The sequence below is a fragment of the Molothrus ater genome, chromosome 3, assembly GCF_012460135.2.
Source record: "Molothrus ater isolate BHLD 08-10-18 breed brown headed cowbird chromosome 3, BPBGC_Mater_1.1, whole genome shotgun sequence".
NCBI classification, from domain to species: Eukaryota; Metazoa; Chordata; class Aves; order Passeriformes; family Icteridae; genus Molothrus; species Molothrus ater.
The window spans coordinates 96,172,249-96,192,542 of record NC_050480.2 but is presented as its reverse complement, the minus strand read 5'-3'; the positions used below and the strand labels follow the sequence as shown (position 1 = coordinate 96,192,542).

At 37.2% G+C, this 20,294-nt stretch overlaps 1 protein-coding gene across 4 annotated transcripts in view; it reads left to right on the top strand.

The window, feature by feature from the left end:
• The window catches only part of COL19A1 (collagen type XIX alpha 1 chain), a 178,014-nt gene that overhangs the window by 62,356 nt on the left and 95,364 nt on the right, over nucleotides 1-20,294 (top strand). For 3 of the 4 annotated variants that reach the window (XM_036380955.1, XM_036380956.1, XM_036380958.1), the window contains exon 11: nucleotides 4,706-4,750. The exons of the other annotated variant lie outside the window; for it this stretch is intronic. In XM_036380955.1, coding sequence (XP_036236848.1) covers nucleotides 4,706-4,750 — 45 coding nt within the window. The remainder of the gene's footprint in view (nucleotides 1-4,705; nucleotides 4,751-20,294) is intronic. 4 annotated transcript variants of the gene reach the window in all.

The window sequence follows — 20,294 nt, the reverse complement described above, 5'->3', positions numbered from 1 at the left end:
TCCATTTTGCTCCTTTCCAGAAGTGGAATATTGTAGGAAGGCTAGAACTTGCAAAAAGAGACACGTTTATTATAGACCTTGCTGGTAATACTTGTTAAAATTGCCTCTTTTCGTGGTCAGATTTTTTGTTGGTTGCAGGTGCTTTTAATTGCAAATATTTGGAATTAAATCTTAATGTCTGTCCAGCTAATTCCTTTTAGAAAATTGTAGGGGAAATAGTCCTGCTGCTTCAACAAGTTAAGAGACCACACAAAAAAAAAATCCCCATTATTTTGTTATTATTAAAATTTTGAGAAAATGTTATGCAACATGACCTTGATGCAATTTGTGTATCTTTAGAGCAGACACTTCCTGTAATATAGCACAAGGGGAAGGAAGGAAGGAAGGAACTTATTTTCTGCAGATGAGGTAGCCAGCATTTTGTTCAGCAACAAGATTGCCACAGTCTATCCATTTCTACACTCAAAGCCAGGATCCCAGTGCAGGCATATTTAAAACACTGAAAATGAGATCAGCAATCCTTCAGTGGTATCAGGACAAGCAATCAATGATTGTCCATGAAAAATTTGCGTGAAATGTTTTGCCTAAATCAATATGAGAATTTGGCCACACAAAGGAGAATTTAAGTCAGCCATACATGTGGTACTTCTTAAATTTCACTTTTTTTATTTCTGCAGCATTTGTATTCTTTGAAATAAGTTACTAGTGGCTAATAATGTTATATTTTTTATACTGTCAAGTGGAAATTTCCTAAACTTCTTTACCTACATTTTGCTGTCTATATTTCTTATTTTCTCTAATTTGGATTTTTTTTTAATTCAAATATGTGCAGAAAAATCTGGATTGTTTTTGAAACAATAAGACATTGTTGATCACTAACATTGGTACAGGCAGGAACTGACTTGTTGAACAGCAACATTGCTGAAAATTATGGAGATGTAGACATGAGACTGAATTATGAGCCAACAGTGTTCTCTTACTGGAATAAAATAAACCACCTATTGGACTATATAATTAAAATTGCACCTAGCAGATCAGGGGGAGATATTTTCACTTCTTTGCTTGGTGGTGCTGCACCTGGTATGCTGTGTCATGTTTGGGGGAGTCCTCCACCCTCACTTCCATAAGAGATGTGGAGAAACCAGAGAGGGTCCAGCAGGGAATTAGTTTATGTTCAGGGACCTAGAAAACAAGACATCTGAGGAAAGTATCAAGGAGAAAAATTTTTTGAGTCTGGCAAAAAGGAAGCCAAGGAATGATAGAAATTGTCCTGCAAATCTGAGGAGTCCAGCTGGTTGATCTTCAAGGACAGCTTCCTAAAACCCCAAGAGCACTCCATGTTGTTATGCAGGGAGTTGAGTGAGTATGGCAGAAGGCCAGCATGGATGAACAAGATGCTTCTGGCTGACCTCAGACAGAAAAGAAAGTGAGCAGTGGAAGCATGGGTGAGCTACCCAGTAGGAACACAGAGACACTGCCAGAGAACATGGTGATGGAGTTGGGAAACCAGAAACTCATGTGGAATTGAACTAGTAAGAGAGTATTAAGAGCTTCTGTTAACTACATCCATAGCAAAAACAAAGCTGAAGAAAAGGTTGACCTGCTGCTTAATGGGTGAGGGGTGTGGAAAGGGCTGAGACTACCCAATTATTTTTCACCTTGTTTTTTTTCCCTAATAAGTTTTGCCCTCAGGCCTCCCAGTTTACTTAGGCATGTTAGCAGAGAGTGTAATGATGAACCTCTGGCCACCGAAGAAGTGTTAAGGAGCACTTCAGCTACTTGGATGCTTACACAATGCCAAATATTATGCATACAGGGGTGCTGGGGCAGCTGGCTGATGTGACTGCAGGGTTGCCCTCTGTCATTATCAAAAAATTATGATTACTAGGGAAGGTCATTGATGACTGGAAACAAGCAAACATCATGTCCATCTTCAAGGATCCATTGAACTGCAGGCCAGTCACCCCCACCTCTGTCCCTGGAAAAATGATGTTGCAAATCCTGGAAGGCATGTCTGAACAGAGGAAGGACTAGAAGGTCACTGCAAACAGCCAGCATGGATTTACCAAGGATAAATCACACTGACCAACCTGATTGCCTACTCTGATAAAATGGCTGTCAGTGTGGATTAGGGGAGAGCAGTGGGTGTTGTATTCCTTGATTCCAGCCAGGCTTTTGGCCAGGCTTTTGGCTCTTCAGACACATGATTACACTAGAATCTGTGGGGTTCTGACTGGATAAATGAACAACAGAGTGGGTGGAAGATTGGGGTCAAAGGTGCAATGATGCTATGCAGTCTGACTGCTCCCTAATAACAAGTGTCATACCCATGAGGCAATACTGGATGTTATTTAATGTCCTTATTAATAACATGTATGATAGGGGTTCTCAGAAAGTTTGTGGATGTTATCAAATGCAGGGAAGTAGTCTCAGTGTGCTGGAAGGTAGGGAAGGAACAATATTGAGAAATGAGCTATCACAGAACTCTTAAAGTTAAGCATAGGAAAACATATGGGCCTGCCTCTGAGAAGGAATACCCTTATGCCACAGTACAGGCCAGGTGCCAAATTTCTAGAAAGCAGCTCTACAGAAAGGGAGTTGGGAGTTCTGCTAGATGCCCTTTGTTTGCATAAGGCCAAAGGCATCTTGGGCTGCCTTAGCAAGGGCATGTGCAGCAGTCCAGGAAGAGTGATTGGCGAGTGCTTGTGCGACCACATCTGGAGTTCTGCATCCACTCTGGAGCTCCCTGGAAAGGGTAAAGAGCAGCTCCTTGGGGTGAGTCCAGCAGAGGCCCACCAAGATGGCCAGGGCTTGAAGCCCATGATGTAAGAGGGGAGGCTGAGGGAGCTGGGCTTGTTCAGCCTTCAGGTGAGATTATTTGGAAAGTGGGGGCTGGTGGGTGGTGTGCAGACTCATTGCTGTCCGTAAATTCTGGGTGGGTGTTGAAAAGTCAGAGTCGACTCCTATCAGAGGTGTGCAACGAAAGGATGAGAGGCAATGAATACAAGCTAAAATTAGAGAAATTTTGACTCTATCTCATATAATGAATTTGGGATTGAGTAAAAACACAAATGGGAAAGCTAAATGAAGAAAACACTTTCACAAATTTTTTAGAGTGTTATCTGTGTTCTGTGTCCAGCAGTTGGGGAAGAATGGGAATCGTAGAACAACGCAGGTTGGAAGGGGCTTCAAAAGAATATCTGACATGACTTTTCACAAAAAAAAGGAAACTAGATGAACTGAAGTCATATACATTTGTAAATTATTTCAAGAATTAGCCTCTCATTTTTAGGTGAGGACATGCAGAAGTTTATTTCACTAGATACCATTTTGTATGCTTGTTCTCGGGCTTGCTTCTAAAATTGAGCTGTTGATTGTATAAACCACCCCCTCCAAAAGAAAAAAGTAAAAGGCAGCCACTGTAGGAAGTGATGAAAAGTCCAGAACTATTTGATAATTTATATGTCTGTACACCTCCAAAGCTTTGAATTCAATTCCCAGATGTGTAGTACATGATCAGTACATGATATGTTACTTGAAAGATTTGACAAAATGCTGCTACAAATTTTTCAAGTTATAGCCAGCTGTTCTAGTTAACCTCACTTAAACCTTAAACTTCTATTCAAGGAAATTACACTCTCTGAAGGGTGAAAGAATGTTTAGACATTGCTCTGTCTAATTTTTTTAAAGGAATTTTAAAAACACCATAAGCTTTCCTTTGGATATTTTCCACTCTTTCGTCTACAGATGTACAAATAACGTGTGTTGTACTGAGGCCATGAGACTGAATTCTGGAGATTGGAAAAGACATGCAAACTATCTCCTGCTAGATGATTTGAGGGAGAAAGAAGAAAAAGTTTGCATTTTCTTAATTAGGTCATTTTTGTGCTGTCTGTATATAATTTTGCCCATCTGTCTTCTGTATGTCTCACAAAACATGCAAGTATACATAAATAAAAACCTAGAGCCGGTGTTATTTTTGTATAATATAGACAGGCTGCAGATTGCATTTGATGAAGATGTTAACATAGTAACATTGTACACTGTGATCCTTTTCTGAGCTTAAAGTTAGGAAATTAGAGCTGGAAAGAGCATTATAATAGGCCTTTTTTTTGAAATACCATCAAACAGAGAATTCAATCTGCTGAAATAACTTGAGGTTGAGTTAATAGTTTAAAACTCCCCCCTTCTGTGTTTTCTCTTTCTTTGTTTTGGTTTCTTTTTAATACTTGGGTAATTTCATACACTTTTCAAAGTGAAAGAAATTAGTTTTCTTTTCATAAATCATATCTGTATATTTTTTAAGTTTATCTGGGTGGGAGACCTTCACAGTTGACTAGTTATATTTAAAAATTAAAATGAAGGTATTAATAGGAATAAATGTATTAAAATTGGTTCGGCAGAAGAATAGAAGTACTTTAATAAGCAGGTCTAGTGTCAATAAATAGTTGAGAATTTTTAAATCTGAGAAAATCCCTTAGGATGAATGGAAAAATAAATGACTCCTATTAACTGACAAAACTATGGAAAGCCATATCATTTTTTTGTAGACATTTCACACCTTTTTGAATGAGAGACAATCAGCATCCAAATTACTTCATCTTTGTCTCATAATAAAACTTCACTGCAGTAAAATTATTTTAAAGAATACAATTACTTGAACAATATTTGTTTGAGATTTGTATTTTATCCTTTTGTGTTCCAGGGTGAACGTGGCTTTCCAGGTAGTAAAGGTGAAGAAGGTGAAAAGGTAAATTATTCTGTCCATGTAATTTATTGGTTTAACAATATGATATATGGCCAACCAAGTAGACCTTTGTTCTGACTGCCTACCTTAACCCTTTAATTCATAAAATTCTTACATTTTTGACATGTAAATGCTGAAGAATGAGAAGTTCTTTATGTATTTGCTGAGTGCCATCAGGGCTTCATTTAGATATTTTTTTTCTCTAAGTAAAAGGTTTTGGAAGAACCAACAGAACCTCTGCAGTGGCAGGAAATAGTTCAATAGCCTGTACTAAAATGGGAGCTAAACTGGCCTTGTGAAAGGCTGTCTTGGCTGATAAAATGCCAGCATTAGGTGGCATCAGATGATGCAAACCAATCTTCTTGTGTTACCTCTGACAGGTAAGTCTTCCTAGGTCATCAATCAAAGGCAAAAAAGTGTGTTAAGGTACAAGTGGAAGGAAGAGCCAGACACTAGCTTGTCGAATAGGAATTAAAGTAATAGTGGTGATACTTTGTGGTTGTAACTTCAGTTCTTAACCATGTTCATGCCTGGTTACTGGTTTCTCACTAGTTTTGTCTGGTCTGGATTAGGCAACCTGAAATAAGAGTTTTTCTTGAAACAAGTACTTTCTCTGGGCTTCAGCCCACTGTCTAAAAAGGGTGCAGAAAAGCATTTCTGCTGAATTTATATATCATAAAGATGAAGAATGACAGAAGCTGCTATTCTGGCAATATTCAGACTGATGAAAATAGAGAGTAGGTGGCAGCTTCTGAATTTTAAAAAGTGTAATATATTTCTCAGTTGGGCTGCTTTGGACATGGATATATTCACTCACCCACCATACCTCTTCAGAAGTGTGAGACAGCTTTCCAATGTTCATATTTTAAAGAAAGCATGCTATGGATTAACAGAATTGAAGCAGATTTAAAATGTGGAGGTTTTTTTAGGAGGAAGTATTCCAGTATCCTAGAAGGAAGAAGTATCAGAAGTAAAAACCAGCATCCATAGCAACTAACATTTATAATGTGAGGATTCAGCCTCTGAAAAAACCCACTTGTTAAGCTTGAGTGTTTCTTACTCCAATGACAGATCTTATTTCCTTGCTAGTATCATTATTAATCAGCTCTGAAGGGCTTGTGGAATTTTTTAAATTTTTTTTTCCCCTCCCCATAATTGCTCTGCAGCTGTGCTGTGCTCTCCTTGAGTTTTATGAATAAATTGTGTTTGAGCACAGGCATATGGTTCCAGCTGTTGCTGCCACTCTCTTTGCTTGATTTCCCTTATTTTAAAGGAGAGATAAAATGACCCAACCACTGGTAGTTACATTTTTCTTATGTGGAAACTAAACCAGCATGCTTAGACCATTTTGTTTCTTTCTGTCTCATAAACTCAGATGATAATTAAAAGGTCCCATTTAAAAATACTCCCAGTGTTTGTTATTATGTTTACTATTATTTCTTATTAATGCTGCATTCAACTGCCCTTCAAACTAAAGAATATATAAGAGTGGAAAGTTCTTTGTTTACCAGTCATCTCTCAAAAATAATTTGGGCTAGTCTCATCAGAAGGTACACATGATATATGGGAAGCATGTGTTTTAAAGCTATGGGAAGTAGGTCTTTAGTTATTCATTTCAGCTTTAATTCAAATAATTTTTAAAGAATAACAATTTAGAGTTTCAGCTACTAAACTCCAGTATAAAAAAAATTCAACACATTTGCATTTTAATATAGCAGCACAAAATGAAATAGTTATACTACTTGGTGTGTAACAAACATGAGTACAAACCCTGAAATGGAAAATTTTCCTATTACCTAAAATTTTACCTAGTACTGCATATTAAGGAACAAAATTTTTGCACACACTATTTTGTATATCACCGAGGGTGGGGCACAGCTACCTCAGCCTGGGTTATTTGCCATTCCAGACTCCCTGCAGAGGTACATGGAAATGAATCATCCTCTCTCTACTTTTGGTTTAGTTACCCCATAATTTCTTAGGATTGAATACTTGAAACCGACCCAGCCTTATGAGTTGTTTTATCAAATGAAAATAGTTGGTTTTTTGTATTAGGTTCTGCTTTGGCAGAGCAAGCCTTGGGGACGCCAGAGAGACAGAGACAGCTGAGGTGACAGTGCGTGATCATTTGTACATTACAGTTATGGGAAACATCTATAATGTAAATTATTGAGGGAGATTCCTTTATGCTGGTTAAGGATTTCTCTGCCACACTTGGTTCTTCTTGAGGAATCCAAAAGTCTTGTTCTACTTTTGGTCATGGTTGAACTTGGTTGTCTCTTACAAAAGCCAATAGTGGTACAAGAAGTGCAGGTGTTATGTTGCAAGTTTTCCCTCCAAAGGAAATATACTCTCACTGTGAATTTATTTTAATTCTCCTTTGTGTTACATAGATAATGAAACTCTTATGTGATAGTCTTATAACTGCAACAAAAACATTGGTTTACCCTTTTATAGAGTGACTGAAAAAGTATATGCTGAGAGCAGTTTTAATTGATTTACTGCCAAGTAGGCAAACTAGATCATGGGGAATCTGTTCTCCTTCTAATACTGCTTAGAATTTTAATTTTACAGTATGGGATAGAAAATATGGCTATTGCATTTCATGATGATAGGAAGTCAGAAGGTACTGATATTAACTAGAAGAAAGCTTTAAAATACAGAATGTTCCTGGTAAATCAGAGATGTTGCCTGAAAATAAAAATGAAATTGCAACTGAAAGACTAAGATGTTCCAAAGTGAAGTATTGTCTGCAACACTAATTAAAAAGTCCTATTAAAAAGTGCTATTTGGTGTTGATATGGCTTCAGTTTGAAGGCAAGCACTGGAAATGACTGGTGCTCAGGAATACAGAACCTTTGAGGAAGGACGGCATGATTTACTTTTAGTGCAGAGTCAGCTGAAAACATGTGAACAGCCTTCAAACACATAACATTGCTGCAGAGGAGGAAGGAAATGGTCTGTTTGTGTGTCTGTAGTACATATAGGGCAGTGGGCTGGAAATGCAGCAAGGAAGATGCTGTGTAGCCATTAGGAAAGGGTTTTTAATTTTAACACTGTTGTTTATTACAGAAGTAATTTCCTCTTCCAGTGCTATGCAGCTTTTATCCTGGTAACACAAAAGGTAATAGATTAAAGACTTGCTTCATGAAAACACACAAGATGAGATTATCTTAAAAGACTTTGGCATTTTCTGTTAATAGCATCAAAATTATGCAAGGTATCCCTTACATTTATTTCTAATTCAATAAGCACAAGAATGGCAAGACCATTTCTTTTTGAACATGCATACTTGTTTGGTTTTAATGTCCAGTTAATAGTTTTCTGTGATAGGGCTGTAGAGCTCAGGAACAAGTTGCCCAAAGTGGTTTTCCAGCAGCAACTTTTCCTTGAGGCTTTCAAGGCAAGCCCTGAGCAATCTGGCCTGATTAACAGGTTTGGGTCTGGATTTCAACCTCTGCAGGTTTCAAGATCTCAGACCTATCTTGAAATTTGCACAGGTTGAAATCTTATTTATTATTACTTATTTTGATACTAGAAGTATGTGCATCACTTGGGGGTTGGAACGGGCCCAGTGCCTGTTAGCTAGGTGGGAAATGTCCTTTGAGACCATCAAGTTCAACCTATGACCTAACACTACCTTATTAACTGGACCATGGCGCATGGCAGTAAGTACCACATCCAGTCTTTTTTTTAAACACTTCCAAGGACAGTGACTCCACCACCTTTCTAGACAGCCCATTCCAATACCCAGTCACTCCTTCTGTGTAGAACTTGTCTAATGTCCACCCTAAACACCCAAATTAGACAAATAACCTCTAAGATACCTTTTGCCTTTTTTAAAATCTGTAATTAATTCTCTTTCCCCCTGGTTATTGCTTCCTTTGGTCGCTCCAGTTAGTACTCTTTAACCAGATCCCCCACTTTTTCTGTCGTCTTGTGTACATTTTTGGTTAGAATGTGTATTTTCATTAGTACACTTCACAGATATGATTCTTTCTGTAAATGAGCTAGAACACCGAGACTTCAATTTTCTGGGACACATGAAATATGAACTCCATATAGATTTCAATAGCATTTAGCATTCAGTATAACAAATCTGAATTTTATTTGAAATAGTGGTGATAGAAAAGCCAAAAGATTTACAAGTTGATTATAGCTGAGCAAACATGGCTTGTTTGTCACTAATAGATAGTGATCATTTCACAGAGCTGGGAGTCATTTCAGAGAGCAAGGCTAAATTCTTTGCCTTGTTTAACTATTTCAAAATGCTAGTATAAAATCCCTCTTTGTGTTTTAAGTCGGAGAGGCAAGGTGTGCTGTTATATAATAAAATCACAGGACTTGCTGATATCTCAGAAGACTCAGAAGACTTTTTCCTTCATTAAGCATATTCCCTTTTTTCTCACACTTGAAGTAGAGGATTTTAAAACTGGATGTCATTGGACCTGAGCTATGTTGCAGTTTGTGTGCTGTGATATGCACTTGTAAGCACTTGATCTCTTGTAAAGTTATTATTTTACTAAAATTCTGTGTTTAATATTTCTCAGTAAAGTGATATTAATTAAAAAGTTATATGTATTTGAATAGGGGAAACTTTGAGAATAAAAATATATTGATAGTTATTTATTATTTCCAGAGGATCATCCTTTTTACATTACATATTGCATGTCTTAATTGTGCTTTTGCCTGTGTATATATATGAGAAGAGAGGAGGAGTCTGGGGCTTGTCCAGCCTAAATGTAGAAAAAAATTTCATCTGCCCAATTTTCTTCTAAACGCAGGATGTTCTTTGTATATATTTACTATTTTCTGAAGTACAATTTGAATTATCCCAGGAAATAGGGCTTCATCTATTTCCTTTAGAAGACAATTCCTAATAGATCTTAGTGTCAAGAGGATTTCCTGGAGGTTCAACATTTTCTACTTTATTTTATCACACCTAATAAAATACTCCTCTGTCTACCTTCTATCCATCCAGAACACACAAGGCTATAAACTTCCAGGGTGTCCCCAGGTGTAGTCTTTTTAGTTTCAGTCTTCAATATGCTTTTCTTAAATAAGCATAAGGAAATGAAGAAAGAGTCACCTTTCCTAGGTCTAACATGCTGGTTTGAAGCTAGTCATTATTTTTCTAGTGTTTTAATGTCTGTAACATAAATTTCAGTGGTAAAGCCAGACGGCTCAAGTACTGGGGAAGCTTCCAATGTACTTGAAAAATAGAAGCTATTTTGCATAGATGGAAGACAAAGGACTATAATTAAAAATGTTTAAAAACTACAATTAAGTTAAGCAGTTAGTAGCACTTTCTTAGTAGAGTGCTTCTATTTATGAGCTGTAGATTCTGCTAGAAATGCTTCACTCTGAGCAAAAGGTTAGAAGAGTAAGTTCCATAAACTGCCAATCTTGGTGCAGCCACGGACACTACCTGGTCTAAGTGTTCTTGGAGTAATGGAAGAATGTGCAATTTGCATTATAGACTTAGGGTCCTGTTTCCTAGTTGGTTTGGATGTGACTGCAGTTTGTGCCACTGCGCCTAAAATTTGTCTCTTACCTGTGCTAACCATCAGTGCAGATGCTTTATTGGGGCAGGGAGAAGAGTATTTGAAATTCTTGAAATCCTGTTTCATGCAGGTAAGACTGAGTGCTTTACCAGCTTTATATAAATGTGAAAAAAGATTCTTCATACTTGTCTCATAATGCTACATAGAGAAGTATACAAGTTTTCTCTTTCTCATCTTGTAACAATTTAGTCACCTCTTTGCACTTTCTTTTATTTCACTACATGAAATAAATGCAGGCTTGTTGGCATCCTAGTAAGCTAAACATTACCAGGGCTTATCAGGTAGTTCTGTGGTATTTGGCATGATCTGGCCATCTTCCTGTTGTTTAATGCTCTTGCCCTTTGAAACGGGCTTAATCAAAAGTGTCTGTTGGAAATTGTCCCTAGCTTTTGAACTGTGCCTGGGAATTATATCAGGAAATGCTAATTGGACTCATTGAAATGTCTGCAAAAAACCTTCACAGCTGGGGTCTATCAATTAAATGATATAGATGACCAAGTTCCAGGTCCCAAGATCTATCACTGTTTAATTTACTTACACATGCCCATTTGGTCAGATTAAAGGTTCATCAGGCTCAGCATCCTGTTCTAATGATAACCTGAAGTGGTGCCCTGGGGACAAGTGTAAGGACAAAGTAAGCAAGTACAGTACTTTTCCAGCCTTCAGTTATTTGAGACTGCATCTCAGCAGATGTGTTTTGAGTGAATTTAGTAGTTTTCAATGGACTTTTCTCCCACTAGAAAGTACAGTTTTCTTCTGGATTCATGTAAACTTTGAGCATCTGTAATGTCCTGTGGTGAGGAATTACATTGTTTATCTTTGTGTTTGAAGAAGCACTTCCTTTTGTTTATTTGAAACCCACTTCCTCTTAATTTGATTTGGTGTCCCCTACTTCTTTCAGAATGTTCCTGTTCTCCTTTTCAGTATCAATAGAGAATCAATAAGCTTCTGTTACACATTCCTGAGCTGTCTCTTTCAGATTGAAGAATAGCAATTAGTGTCTCCCACTATGAAATATGTTCTCTATTGGATCATCCTTACTAGTTGCTTCTGGATATTACTGAGTTCTGCTCCAGTGTTTAAAGGTGGAAAAGACAAGAACTTCCGTCTATGTAATATCACAGAGATTCTTTGGTTTATCCTCTGTGTCTTTTTGTCTCCCCACAGGGACTTTTCTGTCCTCTCTTTAGCATTGAGTGTGGTCTCAAGATCTCATTCTTGATCCTTTTGAGCTGGTCATTAACAGTCACTCCATTTAGGAAGCTGTGTTTGTATTGACAGGTTATGGCTACATAGGGGATATAAGGATTTTACAATCTTCATCATTTGATGTATATCTACACTGAATTTCATTGTCCTTTGGCCATGTCATTTCATCTTATAATGACTGTATTGAGTTTGTCATAGTTCATCCTCAACTGTTTTATCCTTTATAATTTGGTATTTTGACTAGATTATTGTGTACTTCAAAATGGTTTTGAGTGTAAACACCCCAAGTCTTGCTGAGAAAAAGATTAGCGGAAAACCGATTTTTCTAATACATAAATGTTGGTGTGGACTCTCAACCTCTTTCTGCCTTGGACTAGAGACATCCAAATTTGACAGGTATGGAGGGCTTTTGGCATTAGAAAGATATCTTTATCTTAAGCTCTGAAAATGGTAATTTGCACATATTGAGTATAATTTTTCAAAAGCAACTTGAGCCTGACAAAGTTCAGAACTCTGAAAATCCCTGTGGGTCCATTCCAACTCAGAATATTCTGTGGTTCTGTAATTTACTTTTGTCTACAAAGGTCTCCAAATTCCAGTTTCACCCAATTTCACCCACAATGTAGGAAGCTTCTTGCATGGTAGGCCCAGATGTGGATCTCTGGGCAAGAAAGCACATGCAGTGCTCTGCAAAAACAGCCATGCCTGTTCTGATGAGCTATCTGGGGTATCAGAAGCATTGCAGCTTTCTTAGGGGGCAATCTGTTGAGATATGAGGTTTAACAGTGTGAGCAGAGTCCTGAGTCCTTGGGATGTACTGATTCCAGTGCATTCTGTGCCTTCTGTGCCACTTTTGGAGATTTCTGTGAAGACATATCCAGAGATGGATGACTGGATATTATTACAGCTGTAATGCCTAGAGAAAGCACTTGCTAGTTTGGAAACAAAACTGTAAGTTTTTTAACTGGTAGCTAATAAATGGTAATTAATTTTAAATTAATGTAAAAATTTTTACCTGTAACACATGGTGCACATTTAATACATTTAGCAACTGAGAACTATTTCAGAGGATTATTCTTTATTAAAATACTGTACTGACAAGTATCTAATGAGAAGAAGAAAAAATAAGATACTTTAATAAAGACTATTCATGGTGCAATATTTGAAAATAACATTTAGCATTAATTGCATACATGCTTATGGAGCCTTGTAGTTCTTATAGTTTAGCCTCATACTTTGAGACCTCTTTAAAAATTCTTTTATTTAATATTTATTAAATAGGCATGAATGCAAGGACGTAAATTTGTAGATGAAATTACAGAATCTTGGAATGGTTTGATTTGGAAGGAACCTTAAATCTTATTTACTTCCAATCTTCCTGCAAGGACATCTTCCATTATAGATTGTAGGTTGCTCAAAGCCCCCTTCAAACTGGTCTTGGACACTTGCAGCGACTGGGCAAATTCTCTCAGCAGCCTGTTCCAGCCTGTTCCCTCACTACCCTGACAGCAAACAATTTCTTTCTTTTATGTCATCTTAATCTATCCTCTTTTTCTTAAGCTAGTTTAAGTCAATGGGCTCTGTATGTGAGCTTTTGCAACTTTGAGTGAGAGTTGTTTTCAATGAGGAAAAGGATTAGAACTCATGAACAATGTGATGAAAGAGGAAACAACAAAATGGATTCAGACATTGGTCACTGTAGAAGAGGAGATGACATAACTGTTTTCATTAATATACTAAAAATAGAACTCTGTGTGTGCATATGAGCAGGGGAATCTTTCTACAACCTGCAAAGACAGATGTGGTTGTTACTACTGAAAAGCCAGAAATATACATCATAAAGTATATTTAAGTTCCAAAGCACTTTTTTTCCCTCCACTTAGCAGTAGTTGATGTTTATTAACGTAATACTGTCAGTGATAAAAATGGTCTTCCTCCCAGTCTCCTCCTTTCCAGTTGCTTCTTGCTATCCCCAGTGTCCCTGTGCACTGCTATTGCTACTGTTTGTGTGATTCCTAGTAAAAGAAACATGTCAGGGAACTGTTTAGACCAAAAAAGTGCCTCTGTTTACTGGGTTTATATCCCAGCACATTCTGTTTCTCCAGACTGGTATGTGGCTATTCTTCAGCAACCAATGTAATTCAGAAGAGTAAGCATATTTAAGCAAGTAAAAGGTGCTGCAGAGCTATATGGATGACTTTTGGGGTTGGAGAACAACAATATGATTCTTTTTGGATGAAGCTACTCTGAAAGATGTACGTTGGGAACAAGCCTAAGGTGCTGCAATTTCTAATGGCTCTTGAATTCATGAAACCAGACTAGAGCTACTTCAGTGTAGGTTTGGTGTTAAAATACAGTGTTAACATCTAGTGCTCTGTGCCATTTTCTCCATAAATCATGTCTTTTGTGCCACACTCTATGCTCATCTGGACATAAATAAAAAATACTTTGAAGAAGACCTCACATAACACGGCATGGAAGTCAAAGGTATAAAGGCTGTTATAAAGGATCTGCATAAAAGTTCAAGAATGGTAAATTGTACAGAAGGATGTGCTAATGTAGCTAACCCAGTCAGCAGCTTCATGATGCTACTTTTTACAGTATGCACATTTGTCATCTTTGTGTGTTGTTAAATTTCAGTTTGAGAAGCCAAAGAAGCTGGATTAGAAGAGCAGCTAATTTGCAACACCTGCTGAGAGTTTCTGTGACAGTAGGTGAAAAGTAGGTGAAGACTGAGTTGTCTTAGATGTATACAGGGAACATATCACTGATCTTTCTGATGTGCTGAGGCCAGTATATATTGTGCACAGAGAAAAAAGGCTTTATCCTGGTAGCATTTTATGTACCTATTGAAGGCTAGCAGTAAGTTAAACTCCTCTTGTTGGTAGCTGGCCAGTAGATAGATTTCAGATTTTCCAGGATGACCATTCTAAAGATAATTCCTCCCATTCAGCAGCAGAATATTGTCTCACTTATTTATTCTAGACCCATTGGTTTTCCACCCTTCAAAGCACAGTGGTTCACTTGGAAGAGAAATGTAATTGTTCTATGATCGTACCCATAGAACCTAAATGGGCTGATTGTATGGACAGTTGCCAGGATGGTGGAAGCTGTTTATTTTGATCCTCTCAAAAGGGGAGAAAACTTCCTGTATTAAATCTCTATTTACTAAGTTTTGTGCAAAAGGCAGAAATTTCCTACTTTTCTAATTACAGTTTGAACTGACCTTAGTGAGGTCTGACTGAGCAAGGTGGGTGTATTTTGAACAGATCAAGTCTCCACCGCAGATAAATACCCATTAGGAGACTAGAACATTAGGAGATTAGAACATGCCACATCTTTAAACTGTACCAGGGTTTGTGAGAGCTTTATTGAAACACCAGTTTCCTGGATACAAAAGATGGATTTCTATGACATTAATAAACTACTTATTGTAGTCTAAGAAAATAGAGAAAACTGATACTGCTGTCTGTGTAGGCCTGATGAACATGGTTAATAGTCACAGCTACAGAAAAGTTATTATTCTGGTTGTCATGTGACAGAAATCAAGCCAGAGGTGCAGCCTTTGGCAGGAAAGACGTAGCAGTCCATCAGCTTGTGCAAACACTTAATGTGGCTTCAACCATCTGCAGAACATCTTTTAGAGTATAAATAACAATAGCAATCCCCTGCCAAAACCATGAAAGCATGTGTGTCTAAAAAATACTACGCTCTGTGAAAGCAATACTATTTGTCAACTGATGTCAAGAACAGATTGGCTTTCGGTTGCCTTAGGAGACAAGCCCTGAAAAGAAACTGGTTTATTCCTCCTACGGAAAAATCTTCATTCAACACTAACACCAACCCGCTATAAACAGAAACCTCCTCACTAAAAGGCAGATAGAATTTTAAACAAATGTAGCTGCAAGTCAAATCCATTTCTAGTATTTAGTTAAGAAATGGAAAAATAATCTGCTCATTATTGAGACAGTTTTTTCTTTTGAGATTTTAATCTATTGATAGATACACAAGATACTTAAGTTTAAAATTACTGGGAAGATCAGTGAGGGAAAACAGAGCCAAATTCAGCTATTAGTTTTGTTCTTGAGCGATGTAAGAACAAAACTCTATAATAACTCAGGGATTTGTGCAAGCTGAGACATGTATTATGATTCCCTTGTGTTATGCAATGTACAAAGACAGAGTGGACCATTTATTTAATACAAGGGTTATTATAACTAAAATGTAAGAATTAAGACAGAAGATGGATATCTGCAGAACAATGAGACCTGATTGGCTAATTAAAAAATTGATAATACAAAAAATGATGCTACATCTATTGTGCAGATACTGTGTTCATAAAACTAGAGGAAAATTGAGTTGAAGGGAGAGGTTACTGTATGAAAATAAATGGTATGACCTTGTGTAAGCCCTGCAATGACGAACTGTGCCCTGAATTTTACACTTAGATGTCCTGGTATTTAAGTGTGTGTGCATGAGAACCATCAAAGGAAAAGATAATGGATGACTGGAGTTTTAACTACGACAATCCTAATGGGTAGGTGAGAGCAGGATGAGGGAGTATTTGTGAAAATAGCCTGCATGAAAGTAGAAGCTGTGTAGAGGGATGAAAAACATTTTGTCTGTGGTCTGGATGTGGATTGTATCTGAGAGACCCACTTCAAGATAATTCCAGTTCTTGCTGACCAACAGAATTAGTGTTTTTCACAGTGACAAAAAGAGGAAGCTTCCTCAAGTAAAAAATGTTGAAAGAAATATTTAAAACAATTCAAACATAGATTAGATATGAGGTACTGGAAGGTTAAGATGTGCTCTTGGCAAGTAGTCAAGTCTGGATGTAACTGATGACTCACAGAAATGATTGTTGATTTTATATTTGCAGATGAGATTAGCCAGAGACACTGTAGAAGGAGAGGGAGACTGGACCATGAGTGCTCCCTTTATGGCCTCTGCATGGAAAGATGCATGTATGAGTTGTCTGACTGAATTCAGGAGTCTTTATAGTTTGGAAAGGCTTTTGCTTTTGGATTATGAGGAAAGGTATAGCACAATAAATTATATGCAGTACACCAATTTTTAAACTGGAATGGTATTCTGTGTGTAGAGTTTATTGCAGAGCTGAGCCAGATGGAGTGAGTAAAGAATAGAATATCGACTAATATTTGAATGATGGTTTTTGAGTTTTAAAATATATTCTGGGTTTTTCTGGGGAGTTAGACTACTGTTTGCACCCGCTAAAGGTTTTGCATAGAAGTACAAAGTAGGGTTTGAAAATGAAGATCACCACGAAAAAGCTTTGTGACTCTTCCTTATAAAAACATTTTGCTTGACTGATGATACTTTCTGAGGGGAGTATTAATATATTCAAGTGAATGTTAAGAATACATATTATCTAGGAGATTGAAACTCTGCTTTCAGATAGCTCATGCTTTAGGTTGTACAATTTTTCTTATTTCCATGAATAAAGCTTTAAATTGGATTAAGAATTTTTCTCTCAAGTTAGGTCTGGGTATATATGACCGAATAATTACTATAAAGAGTGAAGTTTTGATTGTTGATTTTGTTAATATTTTTCTCCTTGACATTGAAAGGTTTAAAGGAAAAGAAAAAAGAAATTGAAATGGTTGTGACAGCCTGAGCGTGGCAGGATAGCATGCAAAGCAAAGTTTGCAAAATAAAAAATCTAAATTTCATGTGGCAGAAAGAAAAGCCAGTGTGAGCATCTTAAGCATGATTAGGTCATTAATTATTTATGTTGGGACGTTTATTATTGAAAAACAAACTAAGTATGTGATTGTGATTAGATTTGCATACATTGTAGCAAGCAAGAGTTAGCCAGAATTTCAGTATTTTTCTTCCTATGCTGGCTAATATCTATTACCCAGAAGGATGAAGTTGTGTCTTTATGTTTCTTTTACCTTACCAAATCTCTTAGGTGAAAAGGTGTTCTGTGTATCTTATCTTTTCCACTCACCGTAGTACATCTGAATCCCTTTTAGTATTCATTTCATTAATGATCTTTAATGGCTCTGGTCAGCACTAGGGAATGTTAGGCAATCTCTTAGATTTCCCCAGGATAGGATTACACTGAAGATAATAACCTAGATGAGATTTAGTAAGGAACACATTAAGTGATCATAGGAATCTTCACCTGTGTTTTCAATAAGGCATTGCTGGTAGCCTTGCTGTGGCATTTTCTAGTTGTGAAATAATAGATTTGGATATTCTTTAAGGCTTGGTTCTCAATCATAGTTCTGTAGCCTATGTTATAAGAGTTTTCAATAAGACTGTGACTGAGGACACTTTATTGCCTGTCAGGGTCCCATGGAATTAATAGACATCTTTTAGAAATCAGTGTTTGTGGATGCTGCCATGGGAGAGTTGAACTTTCATAAGGAATGTATGAGAAAGGAATGCATGCCTAAGCTACTTGAATGAATGTGCATACAGTCCTTCAATCCAAAGAGATTGCTAGCTCTTCCAAATATGTTTATCTGCACTCCTGTTTTTGCCTGTGTTACTTGGTTTAATTTTTATTTTGCTGTTCTGTGTCTCTGAACTCATTCAATCATCGTGCTTGGCAGTAATGGCACATGGACAGAGCAAACATCTTGATCATATTGTTATTCTGTATATTGTGGCATTTGTATTAACGTCTGTCTTTCAACACCTTTATGATAAAAGGAGACATTGATAAATGAGAGAACTTTGACTCCTTAAGACAGGTACCTGCAAACACTGTAATCTTTACTCAGCAAGGACATCATCCTAAGAAAAGCTAAAACTATTTCGACATGTGACTTTGACACATTTTTAAGAGAGAGCATTCTCAAGCAAAATCTACAGTTAAGGCAAATTCATTCTAAGCTTAGATCATTACAGTACTTTGCCTTTTTAACACAAATTCTACCTCCCACACCCCATTTGGCTACAAATGAAATCTATTATTTGTATTATCAGTATGGGAACATTGATGTCCCACTTAAAACATTTTTTCCCATATTTGAGATCCATCAGCATGTCCTGTCTTCATTCTTACCTCCTAACTATTTTTCACACTTTCTGTCATTCTAGCTTGGAGAAGGGAAGAAAAATATGATGCCCTGAACTAGGTGTTATTTTTCACTTTTCTCATCAGTGGCAAGTAAGCCAGAATAGCTGGGGTTTTTTCAGCTTGCATTTGACAAATGGAGAATGGAGTTTAGCCTTTTAAAAATGTCTTTGTGTTACAGATTTCCATGTACTATGTGATCCATGGCAATATCCAGATATTTTTCTGCAGTAGTGCTACAGGGGTTATTCTTGTTCTCTGTGCATTGCATATCTGCATTGTAGAACACTACACTGAAATTTCTACTGGTCTTGGGGTTTGAGTTGGGGTTTTTTGGGTTGGTTTTTTCTTTGGTTGCTGTTCTAATTGATCCAAATAATTTTGCATTTTAAAGTTTTTCTACAAAGAATAAAAATGGATGGCTGCCTTATTCCTGCTGACAGAATGAGGCAGTTCATTGGTGCAGCTTTGGAGCCTTGGGCTGGCCTGGACTCAGATTGTTCTGTGCCTAAGGTTTTGCCTTTAGTTGAGGTAATTTGCCTCTATATGGCCTCTCTGGTTAGAAGTGCTTAGAGCTTGCTTAGGATTGTGACGCGTGACAGCAAGCAATAATTAACCATTGTGAATATTTTCAGTATTACTCAGTCGATGTAAAAAAGCAGGATGGAAAGATCTTTCTCCTGACATGGTATCCAATATGTTTGGGCACAACACTTGTTTAGGACTCTGTCACAAGACAGCAAAGGCACAGTTTGGAATCAGCAGATTTTTGGTCATCGTATCTTGATAAGTGTGTCTACTGAGCCGTCTGATCTCTATAAAGCTTTGGGAGACGACCTGATTTATTGCTTTGTCTGAGTATCCAAAATATATGGGCTTGAGAAGACACAGGCTTCAAGGTGACATCCTTCCTGATCATCTCTGTTCATTTTTGTTTTCTATAATAGAAGTGTATTTCTGCAGTGTATTATGCTGTCCCCTTCTGATCCTGCTTCTGAGTCCTATGTGCTACAGGGTTACAGTCTGTGTGGAAATGAGCTTCATGTGTCATTCATATTTCCTTGTATAGTTCCTCCCAGTCTGAACTGAGTCAAAATCACTAGTTTGCCTTGCTTTCCACTCCTTTTAAATGGTACAGTCTCTTAGCAGTCCTGAGGTGCTTCATCCTGTGTATTGCCACTTTCCTAAAGCATACCATCCCATATTCTGTGGAAGATTTACAGGTCAGGCAATAAGAATATTATTGGGGTGGAGTTCTTCATAACCCTAGCTCTTCAGACACCTATCAGAAAATCAGAAAGAAAAAAAGGTTGGGGTTTTTTAACTGAAGGTGTAAATTTTTTTCATTCATAACTTACTCAAGAAAAATCAGTAAGCGTTATTATGAGCTGAGAACAGTTTAAAAGAAGCTATGGAGAAGTGGTCACAAGAAAATAAAATTCATGTAGAACATTCTGCTGAGACAGATCTGTAACATAACAGGAAAAAAAGTATTAAAAATGACAAATCATAACTGTCTTAAAGATATGTAGGTAAAATCATGGAGTTTCAGAAGCTAAAAATTATAAGGTGTCCACACTGACTTAGTGGTACTATATAGCTTGTGTACTTTGGAGAGTAATTCAGCAAGTGTTAATTAACAATGGTACTTTAAAATTCTTCCAAAAACTGATACCAGGAATTCCTTATTTGTATTATTAACAGGGCATTGTTGCAGAGAAAT